General features: G+C 48.2%; 2 protein-coding genes across 4 annotated transcripts in view; one reads left to right on the top strand and one right to left on the bottom strand.

Annotated features, from left to right (window-relative positions):
• Positions 1-3066: 3066 nt before the first annotated feature.
• On the top strand, positions 3067-11707 carry Snn (stannin). Its single transcript, XM_021209639.2, has 2 exons — positions 3067-3190; positions 9022-11707. Exon 2 carries the CDS (start codon positions 9109-9111, stop codon positions 9373-9375), a length of 267 nt encoding a protein of 88 aa, XP_021065298.1. The 5' UTR covers positions 3067-3190; positions 9022-9108; the 3' UTR covers positions 9376-11707.
• The window catches only part of Txndc11 (thioredoxin domain containing 11), a 60568-nt gene continuing 46339 nt past the window's right edge, over positions 11640-25868 (bottom strand). For 2 of the 3 annotated variants that reach the window (XM_021209199.2, XM_029544868.1), the window contains 4 exons: positions 22860-23002; positions 22315-22424; positions 17528-17608; positions 11640-12380 (listed from right to left, as the gene is read on the bottom strand). In XM_021209199.2, coding sequence (XP_021064858.1) covers positions 11756-12380; positions 17528-17608; positions 22315-22424; positions 22860-23002 — 959 coding nt within the window. In that variant the 3' untranslated portion in view covers positions 11640-11755. The remainder of the gene's footprint in view (positions 12381-17527; positions 17609-22314; positions 22425-22859; positions 23003-25868) is intronic. The other variant, XM_029544867.1, reaches the window with a different exon arrangement.

The following is a 25868-nucleotide window of genomic DNA, read 5'->3' on the forward strand; positions in this document are numbered from 1 at the left end:
TGGGAATAGCTGGGAAGCAGCTGACCGGCTCAGCCTCCTAATTGCTGCCTGTGCAGGAAGGAAGGCCCTGCTGCAGGGTGTCTCTATCTACACCCAGCCCCAGCAAGCCACGTCTTGTCCTAGTGCCTCTGGCATTCTGGGGAAGTGGGCACAGGGCCAGGCCGGCCCACAGCAGGCCCAGCTGGGCCCCAGCAAACCCTTACTTATCTTTCTTGTTAATGAAAATCTGAGAACCTCCAGCCAGTCCCACTGGGAAGACCCTGGGTCAGATGTCACCACAGAGAAAGAAGGGGCTCAGAGAGAGGATATGGGTTGCCAGAGGACAGCAAGACATCCTGCCTGCTGCCAGGGAGAGAAAGTAAGGACCTGGGTAAAGCAGGCTCCTGGCTACAAGTGCAGGCTCCCAGCTGCCCCTGTGGCTCAACCACAGGCAAGATGCCTGCACCCTCTGTCACCTTCAGTAGCTGATTTACCCACTGACTGCTCAAAGTGTGTTTTCCACTTATCAACCCCTCCTGGGAGCTCATAAGAAAAGCAAAATCTAGGCCAGGTGGTGGTGGCTCATGCCTTTAGTTCCAACACCCAGGAGGCAGAGGTAGGCAGATCTCTGTGAGTTCGAGACCAGCCCTGGTCTACAGAGAGAGTTCCAGATCAGCCAGGGCTACACAGAGAGACCCTGTTTCAAAAAGCCAAAAACAAATAAAACAACAAAAACTACAACAAAACAGAATCTCAGGTTCAAAGCAACCATGCATTGTGACACTCTCTCGGGTGACTTTGAGGCATGTGCCTGTTCGGACCCCAGGGTCCTCATTCATCTGTACAATAGGGGTTGAGTTTGGGAATATGAAATGTTTAGTACTGTAATCAGTTCATGCTAAGTGCTAGGCAGGGCCTCATATAGCCCAGGCTGGCCTCAAACTCAAAATGTAGCTGAGGAAGACCCTTGAGTTCCTAATTCTGACTCTCTCTCTCAAACACTGAGATTATAGGTGTGTGCTGCTGTATCCTCTCTATGCAGTCCTGGGGACCGAACCCCGTCCTCTTGCATGCTAGGTAAGTGTTCTACTAGCCTGTCACTTTTGAAGTTTCCTGTCTATTATTGTTGGCACCAGTGAGGCAACAGAGCTATCAGGGTTTCTGTCAGTCACTGCCTTTCTCACCATCTCCAGCAGTGGGATGCAGGAGACCCACCATGAAGCCGAGGAGCTGAGGCTCAGAGAGGTGAAGTCACCGGCCAAAATCCAAATGTGGTGGTTTGAGCCTTCAGTGAGCAGGTAGGTGTCCTTCCCCTGTGCCCACTACTTGATGGGTTCCCAATCCTATGGGGTCTGTTTGTTGGTGACCCCATTTTTCAGATGAGGAAAAGTGAGACACAGAGGTTAGGTTAGCCCTCCAGTAGGCAAGACTAGATTTGAAGTCATTTCTGTGGATGCTGCTCATGTCTCCCCACGTCCTCCCTCAGTCATATATATATATCTGCTCCCGTTTATCTCCCTGCCAGCCCCAGCTCTGGAGTTCTGGACCTACCTCTTCCAGGCCTAGACCACTATTGAGAGGCAGGAGCTCTGAGGACGCACAGTGATGGGCAGGTCTGTGAACAAGGGCTGTTCAGAGCCATCAGGCTCTAGGCTCTAGGGCAGCTGGCTCAGAGCTCTGCTTCCTTCTGCCTCTCTACACCAAACCCAGCTTACCTCCTCAGCCTGGTCCTTCAGCAGCAGAGACAGCCTTGCCATCTTACTATTCATTCATTATATCTTATAAAGTGTACTGACTGTTCTATAGACTCACCAGTGAATGACTCCATCTTAGTCCTGAAACAAAGACTGAAGGCTAATGAGATGCCCTTAGAAAACACTATTTCCCAATGGACATGAGAGTCCACTGACCAGGGAAAGAGAGGCCTCCAGAGCAAGGGTGTGAAGCTGAGATCTGAAAGATGGTGTGGAAGAACATTTAAGATAAAAGAAATGACATGGGCCGAAGATGAGAGGTATGAAGGAGCTCAGTGCCTCGGATGGAGAGGAATCACCTCAGCAGAGCTGAGGTGAAGTGAGGGGATTCCCACACCTCAGCTTGTGTGCAGGACCTTAAAACAGTTAGCAGTCCCTAGCCTCCCAGCTCCCAGGGGGATACCCCAGTCTCATCTGCCCCAACCAAGTTATCCCTTCCTGGCTTCCTGAGTGAGTACCTTGGGCCTCAGAGGTCTTCAAACGTTTTGGAGTTCCGGGTAGCCATCATGGAGTGAGTGTCCCTTCCTCTCTGACTCTTTTGGGGGGCAGGCAGTACACCAATTAGCACCTTTGTGCTCCTAGCCAGTTGTGTCTGGCTTCAAATCCTGCCTCCAGGACAGCACGTAGGAGTATTTAAGTCTTCGGGAGTGTTGAGTTCCTCATGTCAAATGGGTCGGTATGTTTTTATTTGGCGTTCTTTTGATGTGTTGAGTAGACTGAACAGAGTGCGGCACTTGGTGAAGGCTTAACTAAAAGGTTATCGAGTCCGCAGCCCTGAGGACCGGGACCTGGTTTGTCTGGCTTGTGGCTCAAGGGTGCAGCAAGATACATGATCGGTGCAGATGGGTGAGTGGATGGAAGGATAATGATGGAATAGAAAGAGAGAGAGAGAGAGAGAGAGAGAGAGAGAGAGAGAGAGAGAGAGAGAAATGAAACCGGCTAGCTCCTTTCCAAAGCAGAATCATTCGTCACTGCCTGTAACCTCCGGGCGGTGTACCACACTCTTACCGCTGTGCGCCTCAGTTTCCCCTCTGTCGTTGGGTTGACCCTCGAAGAAAGGGACGCCAGGCGCAGGCCCAGTACTGCCAGCACCCAATAAGCGCTCAAGGAAGCCTGGCCTCCCGCCCTCTCTGCCCTACTCCAGGAGCCGCCAGCAGCGAAACACTACCCACCCCCTTGCTTACACCCCCTCTGTCCATTGTCCGCCTCCGGGCCCCGAGCGCACGTGACTCCACCCATCCCGCTCCGCCCCGCCCCGCAGTCCCAGCGCGATCTCCAGTTGGCCTCACCAGAGCGCCCCGCCCCCAATCAGGGCGGAGCCTAAGCGCCTCGCCCCCTGCTGATCGGGTTCTAGCGTCTGGCGAGGGCTCCGCGGCCCGACCCGGCTGGCGCGCAGGCGGAGCCGGGGCGGCGGGGCTGCTGCTGGCTAATTGCACGGGACTGCGGGCCGCGACATGGTGAGCAGGGATGGGCAGAGCAGGCGGGTAGGGGGAAGGGACGCGCCGGATGGATCGGGGTGCGGCGCTGGCGGGTCGGCGCGGCGACTGCCGCGCGCGGGCGGGGGCTCTTTGTCCTCCGCCGCGGGATTGGGACAAAGGAGGTAGCCGGAGGCGGAGGCTGCTTGGCTGGGCATCTGCCCCTTTCCGTGACCCACGGTTCTATGTCCTGTGCGGATCCTCCGGGCTGCCCGGAACACTCACTCCGCATTGACGGGGTTCCTGGCAGCGCCCCAGCGTGGTCAAGATGGGATTGAGGAGAACGGGGGCCCAGGGAAAACCTGGCGCTCGTTTCATTGGTGAGGAGACTGAGGCTGAGCCACAGCGGTTAGTCCCAGGTCCGGTCGGCAGTGATTGCGCGGCGTGGGTTTGAATAGGTCTCCGGGACCCCCACCCCCAAGAAAAAAAGCCCAACCGGGGTCAGGCGGACTTGATTTGTCTCCAGCTGTCGTTTCCTCCGCAGCTGTCGCCCCCTGAACAGGCCCCTACTTCCCTAGTGCCTCGCCTTGCTCCTTCGGTAGAGTGGGAGAGACGCGGCGTCGCCTGGCACCGCGCCTGCACACCGCCCGCGCTCTGCACGCGGGAGCTGCTGGGGCACTTGTCATTAGTGTCCAGTCCTCTCGGCCCAGGTCACCTAGACTAGCTCCTAAGGAGGGGTCAAACACCGACTCATTGCGCTCAACTTCCAGGAGAAAGGAGACAGGTCAGGTATATGACGTTTTTTACAATCAGGTTTGAAATCGGTTATTTAGGATCGGGGCTGCCTGGATATCTGCACCTCCACTTTTTAAACTGTGTGACCTTGGGAAACGAGTTAACTTCTCTAAGCTACAGATTATTTGTCAAGAAGGAAGAGCAGCCACTCTGCTCTAGGATTGTTTTGAGGCAGAAGTTTTGGAGAGATCCACATGAGATGTTGGAGCTCAAAAGTGTGGCACCAAGGAACTTTTTCAGCATCTACTATTATATCACTGCCAGCGTCGTATGGCCAGATGGGACCCTGACGAGTAGGGACAAGTCTCAGGCTTGGACTATGAGATTGTAGCTCACCTCGGGCAATTCCTAAACTTCTTAGTCGTAGTTTCCTTTCCTGGCATAAGACTGGGAGCAGGGTGGCATCTGGAGCAGATTTCTCTTCTGGAGGAGGAAGGGGAGGGGAGAGGACAATGGGCACAGCCATGATAGATGTTCCGTCTCCTTCCCTGTTGCTGTTGGCCCTCCATCTAAGCTCTTGGATGGCAGAAACCCTTGGTGATGGTGCCTTTGGGGTTTGGCCAAGCGGAACCTCGGAGAGGAAATATTTCTGGCCTGGGGTCCCCTGAAGAGGACGCTTGGAAGGTGGCTTTGCTGGAGGATGGAGCAGTGCAGGAAGCCCCTGGCTGTTAGTTGACTCTGAAAGCAGGGCAGTATTTCTGACTGCCTTGGAGGCCCTGGGAGGTGGAAGCTTCGGATGGGGTGGCAGAGTGGTGCCCAGCTGAGTACAATAGCACTGGTGATGTGCCCAGTTAAGTGAAGAGCAGGCAGAGGATGTCCCCAGAGAAGAGGCTATTTGTGACATGGGTCCAGGCCAGGCTTTGTGCCCTGAGGTACAAGAGGTTACAGAGAAAAAGGCAGGACATTAAGAACAGCCTGCTGTGGGGTAAGGGGGAACTCGGCCTGCCTTGTTGCCTTCTGGTGGTGTAAAGGGTTAGCTTTGGGATCCCGTAAAGAGGTAGGGGTAACAGATGCCTTTCCAAGGAAGAGTGTGAATTTTAGGAGACCTCTGCCCAGAGGTCACACTGTGTGTCATTTTGAGACCAGTGTGTTCTAGGACCAGTTACCCATTGTTCTGGGCCTTGAGAAACCAGGCCCAACAATTCTGAGCCATTGCAGACTGATCTGGCTATGGAGTGTCCAGACCCACATTGACCAGTACTCACCTAAAAGTTGTCACTGCAGCTGCTTCCAAACAGGGGAATGGGATGGCCTGTGCTCTAACTGACCCTGTGCCTCAGTTTCCTCATAAGCAGAATGGGATGATCAAGGCAAGTAGAGAGGAATAAGGTGGATGTGATGGCATAGCTCTGAGGTGGTCCTGAAACTTCCCTCAGCTATGTTATGTTATGCCCGACCCATGGGCCTTGGTGGATGAAATGGGGTGGTCAGTGGTATGCAGAGGGTTGTACAAGCCAGATGCAGGGCATCCCAGTATCCTCTGGGTTCTGCTTCTCTGTTGCCACCTTCCTTGCCCCAAGCATAAAGAGTTACTTTGGTTTTCAACCTATGGGTTACAACCCCTTAGGGAGTAGAACAAAACTTTCGTATGTGGTCACTTAAGACCATCCCGAACACAGATTTACATTGTGATTCATAACAGTAGCAAAATTACAGTTACAAAGTAGCAAGGAAAATAATGATATGGTTGGGGGTGACCACAACATAAGGAACTGTATTCTAAGGTCGCAGCATTAAGAAGGTTGAGAACCACTGAGTTAGCTGTTCTGCTAGGGCTCAGACCTGCCCCCCTCTACTGCCATGCCTTGCCCCTGCCCTGAACTTGGGTTACATCCTCTCCCCCCACCCCGGCTGCATGGGGACCTGTGCTTACACATCTGGGAGAATTCTGGACTTAGGGAGCTGGCTCAGAAATAGGGTCCTCTGGTTGACTCCATGAGAGCCAGCTCTCTTAGCTTATCATCACATACCTGGGCTTGGTACACTCAATCAGTCTTTATTAGAGCATAGCTGTGAACTTGAGGGACAGTGACCTTTTCTTAGTCTCTCTGGAGGGCACAGGTCAGAAGATGACAGCCAGGGCAATGCTCTGTAAACCAGAACTGCAGAAAGCTGAGGGCCTTAGGAAAGATGGGTGCATGTAGGGGGTGTAGGAGCTGGCCAGTGTGGGAAGAGGTAGCATCTGGAGTCTTGAAAGCAGCTCCACGAATCACTTCTGAGAAAGGGCCTAGTTCAGTACTAAGGACGGAGGCAACCGCAGGGCTGTTCATGAAGCATGGGTGGTAGCCAGGCCTGCAGGGGATGCTGGGGCAACCTCTGGAGCCCTCCCTTCTGAGGCCACCATGACTGGCCAGGAGTTAGATTTTTTTTAGATCACTTCTCAGGAAACGTTTGCTAAATGAAAAAAGAAATAAGAAGCCCATTAGGGATATGTGGAGGCCACAGGGCAGGCATGACTGGCTGGGTCAGAAGTCATTGCGCTTAGAGGTGAGAGGCATATACCTGACTCTGTCCACCTCTAAGCCTGGGGTGGGCATAGTGGGCAGGAGTTTGAGGTCATGCCTGCTCTCCTGGGGTCCCTCTGGGCTTGAGCTGCCTCAGTTTCTTCATTAGTCACTGAACAGCTGTTTCCCTCAGATCATGGTGCCATTGTTTGATTTTCCACTTCCGATCCCCAAACTACCCCAGACCCCAAACACAAACTTCCCTTTTTGAATTGCCACTGCCTTGCCTTCCGGTCCAGACCACAGGAAGATGTGCAGGTGGAGGCGGAGTGTGTGTCCTGTGTGGGCTTGTGGGAACTGATGGAGCTAGCAGAGCTCTCTTGGGACATGCAGCTCTGGGAATGGGGGGAAGCCAGGGACCAGGCAGCCGAGCCAGGGGAGGAAGTTTCCCTGGCTTTCTGGTTGAGAGAGGCTTCCTTCCTGGAGCTGGTGTAAACTAGGTCAGAGTTTCTTTCTCCAACTCCACGTGAGTACCATTTGGGGCCAAGCTGCTCTGCACTAAGGTTTTGGGAACTATCCTATGCCTTGAAGGGTACAGAGCAGAATCTTTGGACTCTGCCTGCCGAGTGTGGCCAGGTGCATAGTTGCACCCACTTGAGACCTAGTGATCAAAGGTCAGGGAATGGAGCACCCTGGGCAGAAAGAACTATGTGATCAAAAGTCTGGGCCCAGAAGGAGAGTGGAAGGCACATGGTTGGAAAGGAATGAGCGGGAATGGGGAAGCACTCGGGCACATTCTGTGTGCTGATTGCAAGAGTGGACGGGGAGCCAGCTGAGAGGGAGCCGGGCAGTTCAGACACTAGAGACTGTGAAGATTAAGAATCAGAGGATGCTCCCCCTCTCTGCCTGGAGCTCCCCTGAAGACTGGCACAGGCAATGAGGATGGTATTCCTTGGTCATGAGGCCTGGTTCCTGGACATCCCAGGGCATTGATTGGCTGCCTGTGCCCTTTAGGCATACCTGATTCCTGGTAGCCTCCATGGTTGAGTGAGAACCATTTCTAACTAAGAGAATTATTACTCAAGGATGCAGCAGGTCCCATCACGTTTGGAGTGTGACTCTTACAGTGCCATCTTCTTGGGTGACGTGAATGGCAAGACTTTGGACATTTATGGTTTCCTCAGTGTAGGTTGTGCCTGGTCTGTGCAGGACATGCCTATGGGGTCTTTATCCCTCTCACTATTCTAGTGCCCACTGCTGACAAGCACCAGTAAGAAAGCAGGTGCCTGGCCAGGCAGTGGTGGCGCACGCCTTTAATCCCAGCACTTGGGAGGCAGAGGCAGGCGGATTTCTGAGTTCGAGGCCAGCCTGGTCTACAGAGTGAGTTCCAGGACAGCCAGGGCTATACAGAGAAACCCTGTCTCGAAAAACGAAACAAAACAAAACAAAAAAAAAAAAAAAAAAAAAAAGAAAGCAGGTGCCTGTAAGAGACTGGAGCAGCCCGCTGCTGGCTTCGGCACCTGGGAGGCCTCAGTAGCAAAGCTTGGGTCTAGCAATCCTTGGGGCTGTGGCTGGCTAAGCTCTGGGGTACTGTTTAAGAGGAAAGCTGGAGTTCAGGGTGTCCGGGCCTTGGGTGCATCCTACAACCTCTCTCTCCTTTACCACTCGCTACCTTGGCTAAGCATGAGGACTGGGACAGTGACCTGGAGTTGTCGGAGATCCAGGAGCTGGGAACGGCTCAGCTCTCCATGTCCTGGCACCACTCCCTCAGCATGCATGAGTCCAGCTGGCACTCTTAACAGGGTGCTGCACCAGGCTCTCCCTCCTGCCTTCAGAGGCCTAGCGATGCTGCTCCCCCCGTGGTGAATGCTCATAGCACCTGGTCCCTTGTGCTCTGGTGCGATCATACCTGGACATTTGAGAGTGTTGCCCTCTTGGTAATTTGGTTTCTGTACTAGACGGTAAGCTATATACAGAAGGAGCTAGCTCCCTCATCCATCCCTCCTGTCTTCCCTGAAGCTTCCCCAGTGCCTATGTCTTCCAGGACCTGTTTGTCTGCCCTACATCCATAGACATAGAAAAATGGGGTCTTCACAGACAAGCTGTGGCTACATGGGGCAAATCTGTCTGCTGTTGGGACTTTTCCCCTGGGTTCTAGAAACTCCGACGCTGGAGACCTTGAAGGTTGAGACGTTTTGTGTTACCTGATTCTTCCACAGGAGCTGATGCTGTCTGCTTCTGGATTCTTCCTTTCTAGCCTTCTGGACCAGTACTGGATACACACTTGTAGCTCATACCTGTGATCCTAAGGCTCAGAAGGCCAAGGCTAGAGAATCATGAGTTTGAGATAGTCTGGGATACAGAGTGAGCCTCTGTCTCAAAGACAAACAAAAAACAATGTATACCTTCAGCAGATGCAGATTCGTGGCCAGTCCTCCTGTAGCCTCTGCCTCAACTGCCATATGCCCATTTCCCTTTCCACACACAGCGGAAGCATCTGGGTGTCAGAAGTTGCTGGGGGAAGTAGGCTGGGTAAGCATCTGGGCAGTCACAGTGGAAAGCCAATCCCATGTTTGTCACTGGGTTGTCCCCTACAGAGCCCCTTGTATAGTCTCTCCTGGCTTTGTCTTTCAGGACTGTCCTGTGCAGCCCGAATTCCAGCCTCGTTGAGCCAGGCACACCAAGAGCTTTCCACCAAAGAAGCCCCTCCAAGCACTGACCATGTCAATTATGGACCACAGCCCCACGACCGGGGTGGTCACGGTCATTGTCATCCTCATCGCCATAGCTGCCCTGGGGGCCTTGATCCTGGGCTGCTGGTGCTACCTGCGGCTGCAGCGCATCAGCCAGTCAGAGGATGAGGAGAGCATCGTGGGTGATGGCGAGACAAAGGAGCCCTTTCTACTGGTGCAGTACTCTGCCAAGGGGCCATGTGTGGAAAGAAAGGCCAAGTTGATGACCGCCAACAGCCCAGAAGTGCATGGCTGAGCTGGGCTGCGAAGGCCAAGGCCATGGTTCTGTTTGCAGCCAGCCCAGAAGCACCGAGAGGGCAGAAGCAGACATGTTGCTATGTGAGAGGGGTTGACACTTGCTGGCATGGTCTCCTCGGGCTTTGTCATCGCATGCACTGGCTCCAGGTCCCAGCTCTTCTGGCCTTCCCCCTCCGCCTCCTGGTGGGCTGTCCATTGCAGGCAGTGGGCAGGCCTGACCTTGCTGGGGCTCCTGGCCCCTTAGCGCTTTCCTTACTTGAATGTTTTAGCTGAGCCTGTTTTTTGATGGAGCTACTACTGTAATGCGTGAACTAACCAACCTGTGAACTGTAAATAGGCCCGGAAGCACGTGCTTAAGCCTTTTTGCTGATTTAAAAAAAAAAAACAAACAAACCAGATGGAGCCCGTGGACTGGTTTGATAATGACTGTACTCACGTGAGCTGAGGTATGACCATGGAGGGTCTTCGACTGGTCAGGCCCCAGTTGCCCTTGGTAGGGTGCACTGAGGTCTTAGCTATGCGTATGGAAAGAAGGTAAAAGGTTAAGAAGCTGAGGTATTGGGGTGATCTCAGCTTGCTTCGTACTGGAGGAAACCCACACCCCTCCCTTTCTCTAACTTCAGCATTGTTAAAAGAGCAGTGTGTGTAGATGGCAGAGTCACTGCAAGGAAGCTGTTGCACTTGCTTGGAAACCTGTGAAGGATGAGACCTCCTGAGTCCTGAGGGTTGCCAGGCAGCTCAGCGGAGCAGTCTCTTGCCCTTTGGTTTTGAGCATGCCCAGTACACCCCTTCAGCACAGGCTTTGCAGAATCTGCTCTGGTCCTCTGCAGACACCAGAGCCTGTGGTGGCTACTTGAAGTCTGAAACCCAGTTGGCCCAAGAAGGCAAGGTTTTGTTTTTGTATTTAATATTTTCTGCACTGGAATGGGGGTTGGGGGTAGGGGTGCCTCCCCCCCATGACTCCCCCCCCACACCTTTTCACAAGTGAGCTTCCTTTCTTCTCCAGTGGGTTTCACTTTGATTCTTGGGGCTTGGTTATCAGAGCCTCCTGACCCAGCTCTCAAGGCATAGAAGGTCATTTCTATTGTGCACATAGCATACAAGAGTCACCAGGAGTTCACGTTCAGGGCCTGGTTCTCACAGGTAAGGGAGCACGTCTCCAGGATATTTCTTATGTCTATCAGCTTGCTAGGATGTTAATCCCATCACCATAAGCATTCTGAACCATTATGATTAAACCTGACTATGCTGGTACCCTTGGTGATGAGTAGGTAGCCAGCTAGCCCTGGCAGCAGAGAGCTTCAGGCTAGTCTGGAGACAGCTTGCAGAGCATGTGAAACTAATCCATTACCTAGAACCCAAGGGAGGAGCTGTAGGGAAGGAACACTTCTTTTTAGCAGTGTATGCCAATATGGGGTTGGGGGAGGCAGATGTTAAGAAACACCTTAGTTACACAGAGGTAGTCAAGGACGGACTGGCCATGGGCAGGGGCTGCTAAGGCTGTCTTGGCTGTGTGTTAGTCCTGGGAGCAGTGACTCTGTAGGTCTAGGAGGGAAACAGAAGGTATCAAAGGATCTGCCTGGAGTTGGCCGAGGCTGAGGGGTTTTACTTATTCCCACCCCACATCCACCTTTCTACCTCCTACGTCTTGCAGCCAGCAGCCTAAACACTGCTGATCCTTTTTCTCTGCCATCATGGAGCCAAGGCCAGCTTGGATCTACACCAAAATTTGAGCTGGTTCATCGCTGCACGGTCAGATGCAGGCCGCAGCTTGTACTATGCTGATAAAGTTGGTTTTTCAAACAGACATCATCACATTCTTATCAGTTACACTTTGGGGGGGTCTTTCAAATTTGAGTCAGTCCATCTAGAGAGGGATGAGTAAGTTCAGGCACTGTGGGGTAGAACTGTTGAACAACCGTGCAAGTCTTCCCTGTCCTTGGTTATCATTGGCTACCTTTTTAAGTGTGCACCAGAGTCATGCACTCCAATGGTTAATAAGTCATAACTTCTCTTCGATTTTTTCCCAATAGTGTAGCTATTGTGGGTCAGGACCAGGTCTTCTGATGAGTAAGAAGCTAGCCTCTCATCCTGGGGAGCTTGCAGAAACTCCGAGGCTAAGCCACTGAAGCAAGAACTAACTTTCCTAGATATATATATGTTCAAACGGACTGTGCTACTGTTGTGTCTCAAAGCTACCAGTTTGTGCAATAAGTGGAAGGGATGCCATTCCTGATCAATAAATGCTAAATGACATTCAAGTTCATTTTGTAGACCACTGAGAAAGATCTTTATTTACAATAAATTTCAATAAAATTTGCATAACTATATTCCCAATGTACAGTCTTCACCTCTGGCTCCTCCATCTCATTCAAAAGTTAGTCTGTCCTATTCTCATGCTTCCTCTCTGAAGCCAAAGTAGAGCTGGTGGTAGAGGGTGGAGGGGTGTCACCAGGTAACTGGGTTGCACCCACGGACTTGGAGTGGTTCGGGTGAGCCTTTCCCAGAGGGGCTGGTTCCTTAGCCCCACCTTGGCCCTCCAGCTCCCTCTCCATAGTGGCCACAAGGATCTTGAGCCATGTGTGCTCAGGGAGGGGGTTCCCTGTGGCTCTGGCCAGCTCTTGGAGCTCTCGAGCCTTCTTTAAATACAGAGCCTGCAGTTTCTGGCTGTGGCGCCGGAGTAGCCTGTGTTGTTGCTCCAGGGTCCGCTGCCGGCGCATCAGGCGGTGCCCATCCCTGCGGGCACTAAAGAGCCGGCCCTCCACCTGCTCCTGTGTACGGCGTAGGTTGTTCATCTCAGATCTCAGCTTCTGCATTGCATTTTCCACGTGAGAGATGTGTTCACGCTGCAGGACTGCCTTGCTCTGGACACATTCTTGGGTAGGAGGGCTGATGCCAAGGTCCTGGGGGGCAGAGGCAGGGTCTGAGTGATGCAGAATGAACCGCAGCAGATTCGGGAGGGTGATAGGGAGGTCTCCAGGGTATTTCACACTTAGATCCTTTCTGGAGAGGAAGGGAAAGTCAAAAGTGAGGGTCTCAATAGGCACAATAGAGACAAATGGGACTGGATGTAAGACTGGCCATTCTGACCAAAAAAAGATGCTGGTTTCTTGCTGAAAGGCAGGCAGTGCTGCCTGGGCAAGTGGTTCTTTGTGGAGTTGAGGAGCCCCACAGACTTGCACTGCAGTTATTAAGGCCATTTGAATAAAGTGTATCTGTTCCTAAGGACAGAGCTGTTTCTGTACTCAACCTTCAGAGAGATAAGCATGCTTAGGCCTAAGCCCCAAACCAGTGCATGGGGACGGGGAAGAATGTTGTCGCTCTGTGTGAGCTACAAAGCCGGTGAACACAGTCCTGGGACAGGGCTGTCCTCAGTTACCATGACAATTAAGAGTGCTCAGTACAACTTAAAATACAAACAAAACCAGCAACAGTACACACTTAATGTACAGTATCTACAGCAGAGTGTTCTTAACTGAGGGGACTGTACTCCAGAGAGGGGACACTGGCCTCAAACCTGGACAGTTGCTACGGCCAGTGTATCAACCAAAGGTCTAAGTAGTTACAGCTACTCATCTTACAGCTCAATCCTGACAGCACAGAGTTGACGATGGTGACATTGAAAGGGGTCCCTACATCTTCCATGTTCTAATGCAGAACTTGTCATCTAATTGCCCAGCCTCCTAACTTTCTCTCACAGTACTGTGCATAGGCAGTCTAGCCACTGTAACTCAAACATGTCTTTCTGCAGTTCTCCCTTAGCTAGTCAACAGGCAGGGACCAGTTCCCTCGGAGAGTAAGGAACAGAGCTGACAGGACCCCAAAGGCAGCATCTATGCTCCACTGCTCAGTGCCATCTGTTCTCAGACAAATGGCTTGAGCTCTGTAAAATGGGGTGGGAGTGTCCTGTGCCTCACATGGCTGTTGCAAGGGTTAAGTGAGTGTTGAACACAAGCTTTTTTAATCCTTGAACTGCATTTTTAATCCTTATGGCATCATACATAATCCCTCAAGCAAGAATATCACAGTTTGAAACAAGCCTGGGCTATATAGTAAAACTATATCTCAAAAAAGAAAAAAAAAATTGCATTGTTCTTTAATATACCAACGAAGTTGGGGCTGGAGAGATGGCTTAGTGGTTAAGACTGCTGGCTGCTTTTTTCAGAGAATCTGGGTTCAATTTCCAGCACCAACATAGTGGCTCACAACTGTCTAAAATTTCAGCTCCAGGAGATTTGATGCCCTATTTGGGCCTCTGAGAGTACTGTACATACATGCTGCACAGATACAGGTAGGTAAAACACACACACATATGATTTTTTTTTTTTTTTAATTAAAAAGCCTTGCATGTTGGCACACACCTTTAATCTCAGCATTAGGGAGACAGAGGCAGGTGGATCTCTATCAGTTTGAAGCTAAGCCTGGTCTACAGAGCTCATTTGAAGCCAGCAAGGCTACTTAAAGAGACCCTATTTCAAAAAACCAAAATAAATAAAATTAAACAAAATTAAAAATGGAAAGGGGAATATGCATTGACTGAAAACTTGTATAACCTTTCCACACACAAATCCAGAAGCCAAATACCTAAACATGACAGAACATATTCTATTAATAGATAACACTCTTCCTATCAAAAATCACTAGAGACTTAATTAGATATGCCAAACTACATATGGTGACCCACACTGGTAACCCTAGCACTTAAGAGGCAAGAGGAAGAACACAAGTTTGAAGCTAGCCTGGACTACACTGTAAGATCCTATCTCACAGCAAAAAAGAAACTAAGTTATAGACCTCTTTATGTAATGTTTATAGGGGGGCTCTAGGTAGCTTTTTATGATTTTAAGACTTTCATGTAACAAAACAGGAAGAATTTGTTTACATGGGCTGTATTTATTAATTTGGTAAGTGCTCTCAACAGTAGAAGAAAGGCACCCAGACTGAGTCTGGAGTGGTCCTTCATTCTATCAAGCAGCAAAGGGCCAAGTGGCGGTGCAGCGTTCCATCAAAACTGACAGCTCAGCATGTCCTGGAGGTGTTACAGAGTGAGACTGGTCAACAGGATGCTAAGTTTGGGGCAATACTGTAGTTCCCAGGAATGCTCTCATACCTTCTATTTACTTTTTGTTATGCTTTGGTTTGGGAGACACAGTCGTATACTATAGCTTTGGCTAGCCTGGAACATACTATGTAGACCAGGCTACCCTCAAACAGAGGTCCAAATGCCTCTGCCTCTTGAGTATTCATTCAAATTAGAGCCGTGCACCACACACCCAGCCCATACCTTTATTAAAAGGAAATTTTAGTTATTTATTTTTTTCAAGTTGAGATTTCTCAGTATAGCCCTGGCCATCCTAGAGATTGCTGTGTGGACCAGGCTGGTTAAAACCTCAAGAGATGTCTGCCTCTGCTTCCCAAGTACTAGGATTAAAGAAGTGTGCCACCACCACCTGGCAGATACAATTTTTTTTTTTCTTTAAAAGATCAAAATGTTGGATTTATTTGTTTGGAGACAGGATTTTTTGGTTTTTGGCTGTCCTGGAACTAGCTCCATAGATCAGGCTGTCCTCAAACTCAGAGATCCACCTGCCTCTACTTCATAAGTCCTGGGATTAAAGGCCAGGTCATAGACAGGGGTTTTTGTCTTTTTTTCATGTTTAGGACAGAGACTATAAACTGCTTCCAAAAAGAAGTTCTTTTAATCTGGGAATGGTGGCTCCTATCATTAATCTCAGCACCCAGAAGGCTAAGACTGTCCTGGGTTACATAGTGAGTTCTATACCACCTTAAGATACAATGTGAGACTCTTACTCAAAAAATAGCTCCCTCCCCATCCCCAAAAAGGTTGTTGTCCTGAAAGCATGTTGCTAGTCAGAGCTCCCCAGAAGCAGTGAAGTTCTCCTGGGGCAACACTGGAGTATCCTTATGGAGCATGAATTGGTATCCCCTGGCCCAGAGTTAGGCCAAGGCGTCTGTAGTTTGTAGTACCCTCCAAAGTAGGGTATAGACTGCTGGTTTGGGGGACTGGCTCTAAGAGATCCCTATGCATGAAGGTGACGGTCTGCATCCCAGCCTTCCCTCCTCCCACTTGTGATGAAGAGAGGTAAGACCAGAGCAGAAAGAGGCTGGGCATAGACAGGCCGTACTGTGAGCAAAGGCAGGACTCTTTCGAAGATTCTTGTCCTCTGACTGCAGTGGGGTGCAGCCAGTGTAGACAGTTAGCAGGGATGTAGAGAACACACAAGCAGCATCTTCCAGTGCTCGCAGCCCTCACACCTCAGAAGCAGCCATGTTGGCACCTTAGCCGTTCTTCTCTGTCTCCACTTTGCGCACAGAATTTGCATTTTTCACAGTGCATGTACAAACTTTCACTAAAAATAGCAGGAGCAGGTGAACATGAAAAGTCTTATTACATGTGATCCCACAGTGGTTTCATTTCCTCTTCTGTGCACCTTTGGACTTGATAGTTGACAGCCATGCACCACTTTCAGCTCTCTAGTGAAAGAGAAGCTGTCTAGTGGCCCCATGTCCTCACTCGGATGACTGCTCCCTGCCAGGCCAGTGCCGCTGCCTCCTTTTACTTTTTTTTGTACAAGCAATAAATAGTCACATTATGCTTTTCTCTTCTACCTTTTGGGTAAGCTTCTGGTTATGCTCTCTGGACCAGTGACTAACTTGTGCCCGTTTTTAGGAAACACGGAAAATTCCATTCTAAAGACTCTGATTTAAGCTCTGTGTGTAACAGATGTGGACAGTCTTCTGCTCGTCAGTATCAAGGGACAGAGGAGGGGCTGCAGGGACCTGGGGTTTCACTTTTTTCTGGTTGGTTTTTGTTTGTTTGTTTATTTTGCTGACACAGGGTCTCACTTTATAATTCCTGCTAACTTTCAACTCAAAGAGCTCCAGCTACCTCTGCCTCCCAAGCTGGAATTAAAGGCATTTGTACCTGGCCTGCACTCGGTCTTCTACTATACAAGGCAGCTCCAGGAGTGGGATGCTGGGCATGGATGCTCCTTTGGTGCACTTGCCCTGCACATACACATGCTCATCAGTCCATCTGCTGGGAGCCTCTGCCTGCAAAGGCTTTTACCATGTGCCGTAACTTTACTATCATTACACTACATGCCAAGCTGGGTCACACACATATAGAACTGCTAGTGTTGGTGCCCATGGTTTCTTGTCTATACGCTTAAACATGCCTTGGAAAGAAGAGAGTTCATTGTGTTAGAGCCAACAGTGGAACAGACTGAGTCACTCTGTTTTTAGTGTGTTATCTGACAAGCCCCTGCTACCTACCACAGGAAGTACTCTAGCGCACATTTTCTGAGATAAAGGGAAAAAAACAGAGACAATGAAAATCCAAGGAAGCCCTCTGGCAGGGAGGCCAGATGAGCATAGCCCTGTGCTGCAGTGACCTGTAAGTGCCAAGGCCAGCCCTCCTTGAAGGGACCCTGCATTTCCCACACACACACAGGGGTGTGAATGGTTCCCACGTGGATCTGTTCTGTATCCAAAGGGAAGCTGTGTGTTAGTGACAAGGGAGCCAGCATCCAGCTTGTTTGGCTTCAGAGTAGAGTTCATTTCCTTCTTTGTGGAAATGTTTGAACCTACACTTCTAAGTCCAGCCCTCCTTGCTAACATCCTATCTCTGTTTGGTGGAGCTTTCAGCACAGCTAGGTGACAGACAACTTCAGAGAAGACTGTATATATGCAGAGAGACCTCTCTATGAATGGAGCCGTGGGTAGAGAACTGCCAGTGCCCCTTGGGTGAGAGGGACACTTGAGTAACAGCAGGATTCATCCCACACAAACATGAGTACTTTCCTGTCAATTGTAGCATCTTTATAGGCTCACACCAGCTATCTAGTTCCCAGGGATGTACTTGGTAGGTTAGGTGAAGACTAGCCTGGTCTACATGAGTTCTAGAACAGCCAGAGCTACATAGTGAGGCCCTGTCTCAAAAAACAAAAATAATAAACATACTAATACATGACATTCCAACACTAAAGCTCTTCTACTCTATCTCTAATGGCAATACTTTAACAATAGTTTAGAACATGATGAATGATTTAAAATGGAAGCTCAGTTCATCTTCGGCCCTTAATAAGAGAATCCTACCTACACAATATTGAAAAAAAATCCAGCCTTACCTATTGCAGGGAAAAAACAAAATGGTAGGAAGACGGTCAACCATGAATTCCCAAGGAAGATCATTCTGAGACACATCGATCCTGACAGAGGCAAAGAGAAATGACTGGTAAGAAGTGATTGGCCAAACAAGCACCAAACCTGAAGAATTTGGAGTGTTTCTATGGCCCAGACTAGACTGACCCCCTTACTACAGGTGTAAGTCAAGGCATTTACACTTTACGAACATGTCACTGTGTACCCTGAGTAACAGAAACTAAGCATAAATCCCCCAAGTTGTCTCAATGAAAGTACTTCATCTACTCATCAGGATCTGGAGAGTATTTTAATCTGTGCATTAGTCCTAGAAAAGGAAAGCTACTGAGCACAGCACACACAGCAGGTCCCTTTGAAGATTAGACTTTATTGTCGATAAGTCTAGATGAAGGCCAAGATCAATGTACTGTCTTAACAGAGTGCCAATTCTCCCCCACCCCTCCTCTTCTCCCCACAAGGGGCCTTGCGGCTGCAACTGGTCTAGTTCAGCTAGTTTCGCTCAGGATGGCTTCAACCACTCAGCAGCCATCTTGCTGCAGCACCCCTAGTGCTGGGATTAATGGCAGGTGCCACCAAGGACAGTAGATTAATTTATGTATATAAAAATGGCATCTACTAAATCACCCACCCTGTGATTAATTACTGTAGAATTGACTACAACTGCTCTGGTGAATGAACTCCCTCCAGCAGCAGACTGGGCAGGTGATAAGGATCACGTGTGCTAACCCATCAGAGGGCTGATGGCATCCTTTAAGGGGAGGATATTCCCTTGTACGATCAGTGCATAAGGAAGATGAAGATGCCTGGACCTATTAATTTGGTGGGGTTTTTCAAAAAGTATAAGTAGTATGGGATGGTCAGGCAGTATAAACCAGTGTTATGTATTTGCACAAACTGCAATATGGCCAAGGAATGTGGATGAAGTGTGTGATGGTTTGTATATGCTTGGCCTAGGGCTTGGCACCATTAGGAGGTGTAGCATGGTGGGTGTGGCCTTTAAGACCCCCGTCCAAGCTGCCTGGAAGCCAGTCTTCTCCTAGCAGCCTCCAGATGAAAATGTAGAACTCTCAGCTCCTCCTGCACCATGCCTGCCTGGATGCTGCCATACTCATGCCTTGATGATAAAGACTGAACCTCTCTCTGAACCTGTAAGCCAGTCCCAATTAAATGTTGTCCTTATAAGAGTTGCCTTGGTCATGGTGTCTATTCACAGCAGTAAAACCCTAAAGAAGACAAGGTGGTAGAGTGCTTGTTTAGCATAATTTATACCGAAGCCCTTCTTAAACCAGGTATGGTGGCACATACCTATAATTTCAACACTCAGGAGACAAAACCAAAAGGATTACAAGTTCGAGGTCATCTTTGGCTACATAGTTATTTGGAGGCCAGCCTGGGATCAGGGATACTTTCATAAATACGTACAGAAAAGTCTAAAATTGGCACAACCAAATGCAAATTTTTCCTCCACATCTTTTAACAAAATGGCATGTCTGCCTCTGCCTGTGAAAGCCAAGTAGTGTTGGCCACCATTCTTCTTAGTTGAATGCGTTTTCCCTCCAATTGTGTACTTCAATAAAGAGTTCACTGTGAAGTGAGATCTTTTAAAATCTACAGGAACTGCACTGAGCTACCAGGGCTCCTTCTTGGAATCCTCTCGGTGTGGCTTATGAGCTGACACAGCAGCAGTCATACAGCTCCTCCCCTACCCTTCTCCATTAATTCAGGGAAATACTGATTTAGGAATGGACAGAAATGTCTACTATGCCAGCATCACTGATACATGCCTTATCTGTTGCTCTAAGGATTTTCCCAAGTCCCCAAAATGAAATTAACTGAATCAGAAATGTACAACTTTTTGTGACTTCTTGCAAATGTTGCCAATGTAAATGTTGTCTATGCCACCTATATTTTATCAATACTAGCTCCTGTCACTTGAAAGCATTTATTAATTTAGTAAGGGTAAATGACACTTTATTTACATTTCTTAGGTGATAGTTTCCCTGTTGTTTGTTTACTCTATCACTGGCCTGTACTCTTTGTTCACATTGGATTTTACCTGGTTTTGTTAGTTTGCTTGGTTTTTTTGAGACAGCTGTTCTGTGTAGCCCTGGCTGTCCTGGAACTAGCTCTATAGACCAGGCTAGCGCTGTATTCAGAGATCTGCTTGCCTCTGACTCCCTAGTGCAGTGCCAGGATTAAAGGCAAGTGCCACCACCCGATGTATGCAGAGCTTAGGAATAAGGCAGTTACTGTGTATGCCATACAGCACTGTACCCCGCACTACAGCCCCTGCCCACTTGAAATGTGGTGGAGCGCCGGGCGTAGTGGCGCACGCCTTTAATCCCAGCACTCGGGAGGCAGAGGCAGGTGGATTTCTGAGTTCGAGGCCAGTCTGGTCTACAGAGTGAGTTCCAGGACAGCCAGGGCTATACAGAGAAACCCTGTCTCGAAAAACCAAAAAAAAAAAAAAGAAATGTGGTGGAGCTACAGTATCAACTCTTGAGTCTGAATGCTGACCCCTAATTTACATGTTGCACAATTCTGGACAAGTTGCCTAATATTTCTGTGCCTTAAATCAAAAGAAAGCAATGGAGTCAGCAGTTTCACCCACCTAGTGTTCTGAGGCTTACGTATATGTACATAACAATCTCTTAGCACAGTCACTTCTGAGGATAAATAGCAGGCAGCAAGTGAAATATAGATATTCATGAGCTTATGACTGCCCTGTAAAGCATTTTTCATTATGGCTAGGAATATAGCTAAGTGGTAGAACATTTGCTTTGCATGCATGAGGTCCTAGGTTTAATCCTGCCACTAACAAAGAAAGAAAGAAAACCATTCACATCAAGTATGTTGTTTTCATTGCACATCCTTCTAGTGGATATGAATTACCTTTCATTATCTTTCACTGGAAAGATTTGATCTCTATCTTCTGCTTTTTCTCCATGATCTGGTCTAAACTGCTCACTTAATGATCTGGATTTGAGGTCTTGTTAAAGTGCTTATTATAAAAGCTATTGCTATTGCTCTTGGTTGCTGACCAGACTAGAGCCTATTGTAGACACAACACACTTCAGTTGCAGGACAGAGAAATTAAGCTGGAAAAGAAGTGGAAGATCACAGGACCACAAGATGCCATCAGGCAGCTAGGAAAGAAAAGGAAGGCATCAATGTTCTTACGCAGTGGCAGAGCTTGCCTGCACAATGCTGACCTCCAGACAAGATATGACCCACAGGCACATCAGTGGCATGACTATTTCCTGATTGGATTTGAGGCCTGCTCCATAACTCAAAAGACCATCAAAACTCATCAAAAGACCATGGCCATGAAGGTCACAGGCCCTAGTGGGGAACTTGCTAGTGTTAATTTACTAAATGTACAAATGCTCTGTAAACATGTATGCTTATACCCACAGGCAAATGCATCATAGCCTCCATCAGAGAGGTTTCTTTCTGCAGCCAACAGTGGTAGATGAAGGAACTCAGGGAGGTGGAAAAGTTTAAGAACTGATGATTGAGGGAGGGATTTGAAATGCTCTATTCTGAGCATGACACAGCCACTGCATTCATGAGCACACAACATTTACTCAGGGATAGGGGAAGGGCTCATGGCCTGTCCCTCCTGGGGATTCATTAGTCTGGGGAAGGGAAGTACTCATCTTCAGTAGTGTAGCCACTGGTGTATCCTCTATGTTCTAGGGCATAGCTCCACATCCATAAGCATGTGGATGACTCAGGTTAAGCTCGGTTACAAAACAAAAACAGTAGGACATGAAACCAGGAAGCGACTTACAGGGAAGAAAGAAAGAAGGTTAACAGGTATGAGGATGGAAAAAGGGTGTGCACTGAGTGTACTCAGGGTGCACCATATAAAACTGCAGAGGAGCTGGGTATCATGGTACACTCCTTCATTCCTAGCCCATGAGGTCCTAGTCCATGTAGGTGGATCTGAGTTCAAGGTCAGCGTGGTTTTACATAGTGAGTTCCAAGCTAGTCAGAGCTACATAGTAGACTGTCTCAAAACAAAATAGAACAAAGCAAGTATCTCCCACCTGCCCAACTGTCAAAGAATACATGTAATTAAACTGGTGTTTGAAAGCAGGCATGGTAGCTTACACCTGTAACCCTAGCACTTGGTAGACTGAGGCAGAAGGACTGCCAAGAATTAAAGGCCAGCCTAGGCTACATAGTAAGCTCAAACCAACCTGAACCAGAGTGAGAGTCTGTCTCAAAACAAAAGATTTAAAATGTGTTTATACAAAAGTCCACATAAAGCAACCACAGTCATAACTAGACACATGGCTATCAACAAAGTCTTCCTCTTGATTTCACCAATAAAGAGGAAAACAAGGGCAAAGGCCCTGAGTCCAGGGCTGGACTGCAATTCTGGGAAAAACCTTCTCAAGAGGTCTAAGCAGCCAGACCTGGACCTGTTTCCTTATGTATTCCAGTCAGCAATAAGCATTTTTATGATCATTAACTTCCAGCCAACCCAGCACGGGTGGGTTGGCAGAGTGGATTAAGAGCAGCACACGGCCGGCCAGGCAGTGGTGGCGTGCGCCTTTAATCCCAGCACTTGGGAGGCAGAGGCAGGCNGATTTCTGAGTTCAAGGCCAGCCTGGTCTACAGAGTGAGTTCCAGGACAGCCAGGGCTACACAAAGAAACCTGTCTTGAAAAAAACCAAAAACAACAAAAACAACAAAACCAACCAAGAGCAGCATGGCCCATGATGCTAAAGACCGGTGTCCTTACCTGGCCACAGTAAATGTGTCTTCTGGCAGGAGTCGAGCTAGCTGGATGAAGATGTGATTGAGAGACGGGCAAAAGCCACACCACTGTGTATAATAGAGCAGCAGAACGTCCTGTGGGAAGGGGACAGTATTTACTCACACCTTCTGTTGGCCCTCACTTTCTCCTGGGCCGGGAATTCCAAAGGCACTGAGTCAACTCGACTGATTGTGCAGAAATCATGGTGAGATTTTCATCTTTAGTTATAATTGTGATTTTTGTTTATGGTCTTTGGACAAGTAGAAAAGCACCATGAAATCTGCTCATGTTCCACCACAAAACTAATCCGCATATCAAAACCAGACTGTTTTCCCTCAAATAACCACAGCCTTAGGAATTAAGAGGGATAGAGGGCTTGGCTTTTGTCCCTCTCTGGCATTCCTAAACCTGTTCCTGTAGTGATCAGGAAGGATCACTACCGAGTGAGGATTCTCCATGAAGCTCTCTTCATGCCCACGAATTCGGGGCCTCACAGTGCTCTCCATGAAGCCCTAGCTCCCATCCCATACCTGTTTCCGAAGGGTTACTTCCCAGAAGGTATCAGTTGTCACTTCCGTGATCAAATGCTGAGTGGGAAACTGAGCAGAATCACTTCCAGTGAGATGCCTTTTCAAGGGGCTGTAGAGAACACTGAAGTTTTGAATAAAAGACTCTGAAAATAAAGAGAAAATGAGATCAGCTGTGGTCTAGGTGCAAGCAGATAGCTAGCCTACTTTAAATCTCAAACACTTCAAAACTGAAATGATTTCCCACATCTACATTTTTATTATTGCTATATTTTACTTTTGGTTTTGTTTATAAGACAAGGTCTTACTTTATAGTTCTGGCTGATTTGGAACTTGCTATGTAGACCAGGCTAGCCTTGAACTCAGAGATCTACCTGCTTCTTGAGTAATAGGAGCAAAGGCCTATGTCTCCATATTTATGGGGGTTTGTTTGTTTGTTTGTTTTAATCACCTCAACTAAGCAGAACTAACACAAGGGCCCAAGGTACCAACAGCCCTGACTTCGGCAGTAGTCACTCAAATGAGTCCTTTATTAACTAAATAGTGTGTGCATAGGCTGCTCAGTGCATTGTGGGGATTCCATCCTGCTCTTTTCCACAGAAACTGCCGTAGACACACACCATGAAAACACACACAATGGCACACACCAACCCCTCTGCAAGTGGCAGCCTTGAACGCTAAGACTTTCAGCATCACTGCAAACGCAGTGCCAGGACAATGTGAAGGTGTTTAGAGCTCATTAATCTCAGACCATAAGCTTTTTGTTTCCTTTATTAAAGTTCTTCAAGTTTCCTTTTTTAAAAAAGCTAACAAAAATAAACTATTATACATAGTGAAAAATGTATAAATAAACCTGTAAGTAATAAAAGTCTTAATTTACACCAACAGTCTAACCCTTGCCACCAATGCCACATCTCAGAACCCTCTGCCTCAGCGAAGCAGCACTAGTCTATAAACTTGCCTTCTTCCAACTCCCTCCAATGGAGGTCTTGGCAGTGACTCACCATGTAGAAGCAGGAGATAGGGAGAGTATCGGGAACACTAAAGACAAGTCTCTATCATAGCTCAGCAAAACTTAATTGGCCATAGTTTTGGACTGTGAAATCATGGTTTCCTAATCTGAATGAAGCCTAAATTCTGAAGCCACTCCCAAATTTGCTACAAAGTCTAGAACAGAGGAAACTGCTGGGCCAGAGTTAATATAAAAAAATGAGATAAAACCTCAAGAGGGCTTCTTTTAGAAAACCTGTAAATTCAAAGTAATGTGTTATGAGCTTCCCTGAGCTGAGTATTACAGAATCCAGAGAGACCAAGCACCACTTGCTTTAAAACTTACTTGTTTATTGGGTGTGGCAGCACACACCTTTAATTCTAGTGCTGGGGAGGCAGAGGCAGGTGGATCTCTGAGTCTGAGGCCAGCTTGGTCTACACAGTGAGTTCTACTAAGCCAAAGTTAAGACAGACCCTGTTTCAAAGGAGGAAAACCACCAAATCACAATAACAAAAAACATAGCTGGGGGCTGTGGAGAGATAGCTGCTCTTTCAGAGGGCCTGGGTTCAGTTTTCAGCATCTACATGGGAGCTCACAATTGCCTGTATCAGGAGGTTCAATGCCTCTTCTGGCCTCTCCAGATACCACATACATATGCAGGCAAAATACCATATACATAAAACAGAATAATAAAAATAAAAACATAAACCACATGCTTGGGGGATGGAGAAATGGCTTAAGAGCACTGACTGCTTTTCCAGAGGGCCCAGGTTTGATTCCTAGCACGCACATAGTGGCTCAGAACCACCTGTAGCTTCAGATTCAGGGGATCTGACATCCTCTTATGGCTTAGGCAGGTACTGTACACATGTGGTATACAGACATACATGCAGCAAAACACTCGTGCACATAAAATAAAAATAAACATAAGAACAAAATACACATTTGTTTCATTTTAAGAAAACCAAATATACCAACATATCAAACTGGGAGTAACTGTACTCATAAAGTGACTGACCACAGGTTTTGCTTTGAACATCAAAGAGCTCGTGATTATACTATATAATTTGACACAGAATAACCAACATTTCATGAGTCCTTTCATGAAGGTGGCTAATTTGAATGCTTCACCTGGACAGACAAAAGGACTAGGACTTAAGGAGCTATGCTCACCCTGTCTTCACAGTCTCTAAGCTTAGACCTCAAGTTCCTCTCTCTATCACACTCCTCCTTCCTCCACTTGGCAAGCATTGGCTCTCCCTGCATCTCCAGTGATGCTGAACTAACAAGGCTTTTGAATTCTTAGTTTCTTGTGTTGCGTGTCAGGAACCTCGGCACAGTCTGGGGACAGGGCAGCAAGAGCTGCTGCTACTGCCAAGCCCTGGGAGTCAACTCTGGGCTGCTTTCCCACAGTAAAAAGGCTTAGGCAACCTCACATGGTTTTTACTGCACGTGCTCTCAACACTTGTATACTGCAATGTAGGCATTGGGGGATAAGGCAGTCTTCTTCAATATGCTATAAAAATTCAGCACAACAAATGGGGCCTAGTGGCCCTGAGACTCATACATTCAACCCCGTGGAACAAGAGTAAGCAAGACAATCTAAGTGTACTTCTTTCTGCTTCAGCTCCTTTCAACTGTGGTGCCATTACAGGCCATGTTCATCAGCCATTGCACATTCCACTAGAAAGGCTCTCACCACTTTGTCTGGCATGGGAGCCAGGCTCCTTGTGATTAATATTTGCTCAGCTTTGGAGAGGTGACAGAAGTTGCCAGTCTTAGACTCTTAGCCCCTACAGGCTAGCTGACAAAGTGGACCAGAGTCTGATAGACAGAAACTTCTGCTCTATTTCCTGGACAAACTAGCTTCTTTTCAAAGTGACCAACCAACAGATAAAGGCAATTTTTGATCAGTTGTCTGAAGACTTAACATGAGCTATGAAGCTGGTGTCACCCCCATGATTAGGAATAATGAGACCATCAGTGCAAATGACAGCTCTTAAGCTAAGTAAAGCTGATAG

This window comes from Mus pahari, chromosome 12, assembly GCF_900095145.1.
Source record: "Mus pahari chromosome 12, PAHARI_EIJ_v1.1, whole genome shotgun sequence".
NCBI classification, from domain to species: domain Eukaryota; kingdom Metazoa; phylum Chordata; class Mammalia; order Rodentia; family Muridae; genus Mus; species Mus pahari.

Bases quoted from the DNA above. Each gene is read 5' to 3' on its own strand.
- Snn (XM_021209639.2), top strand. From the start codon at position 9,109: ATGTCAATTATGGACCACAGCCCCACGACCGGGGTGGTCACGGTCATT.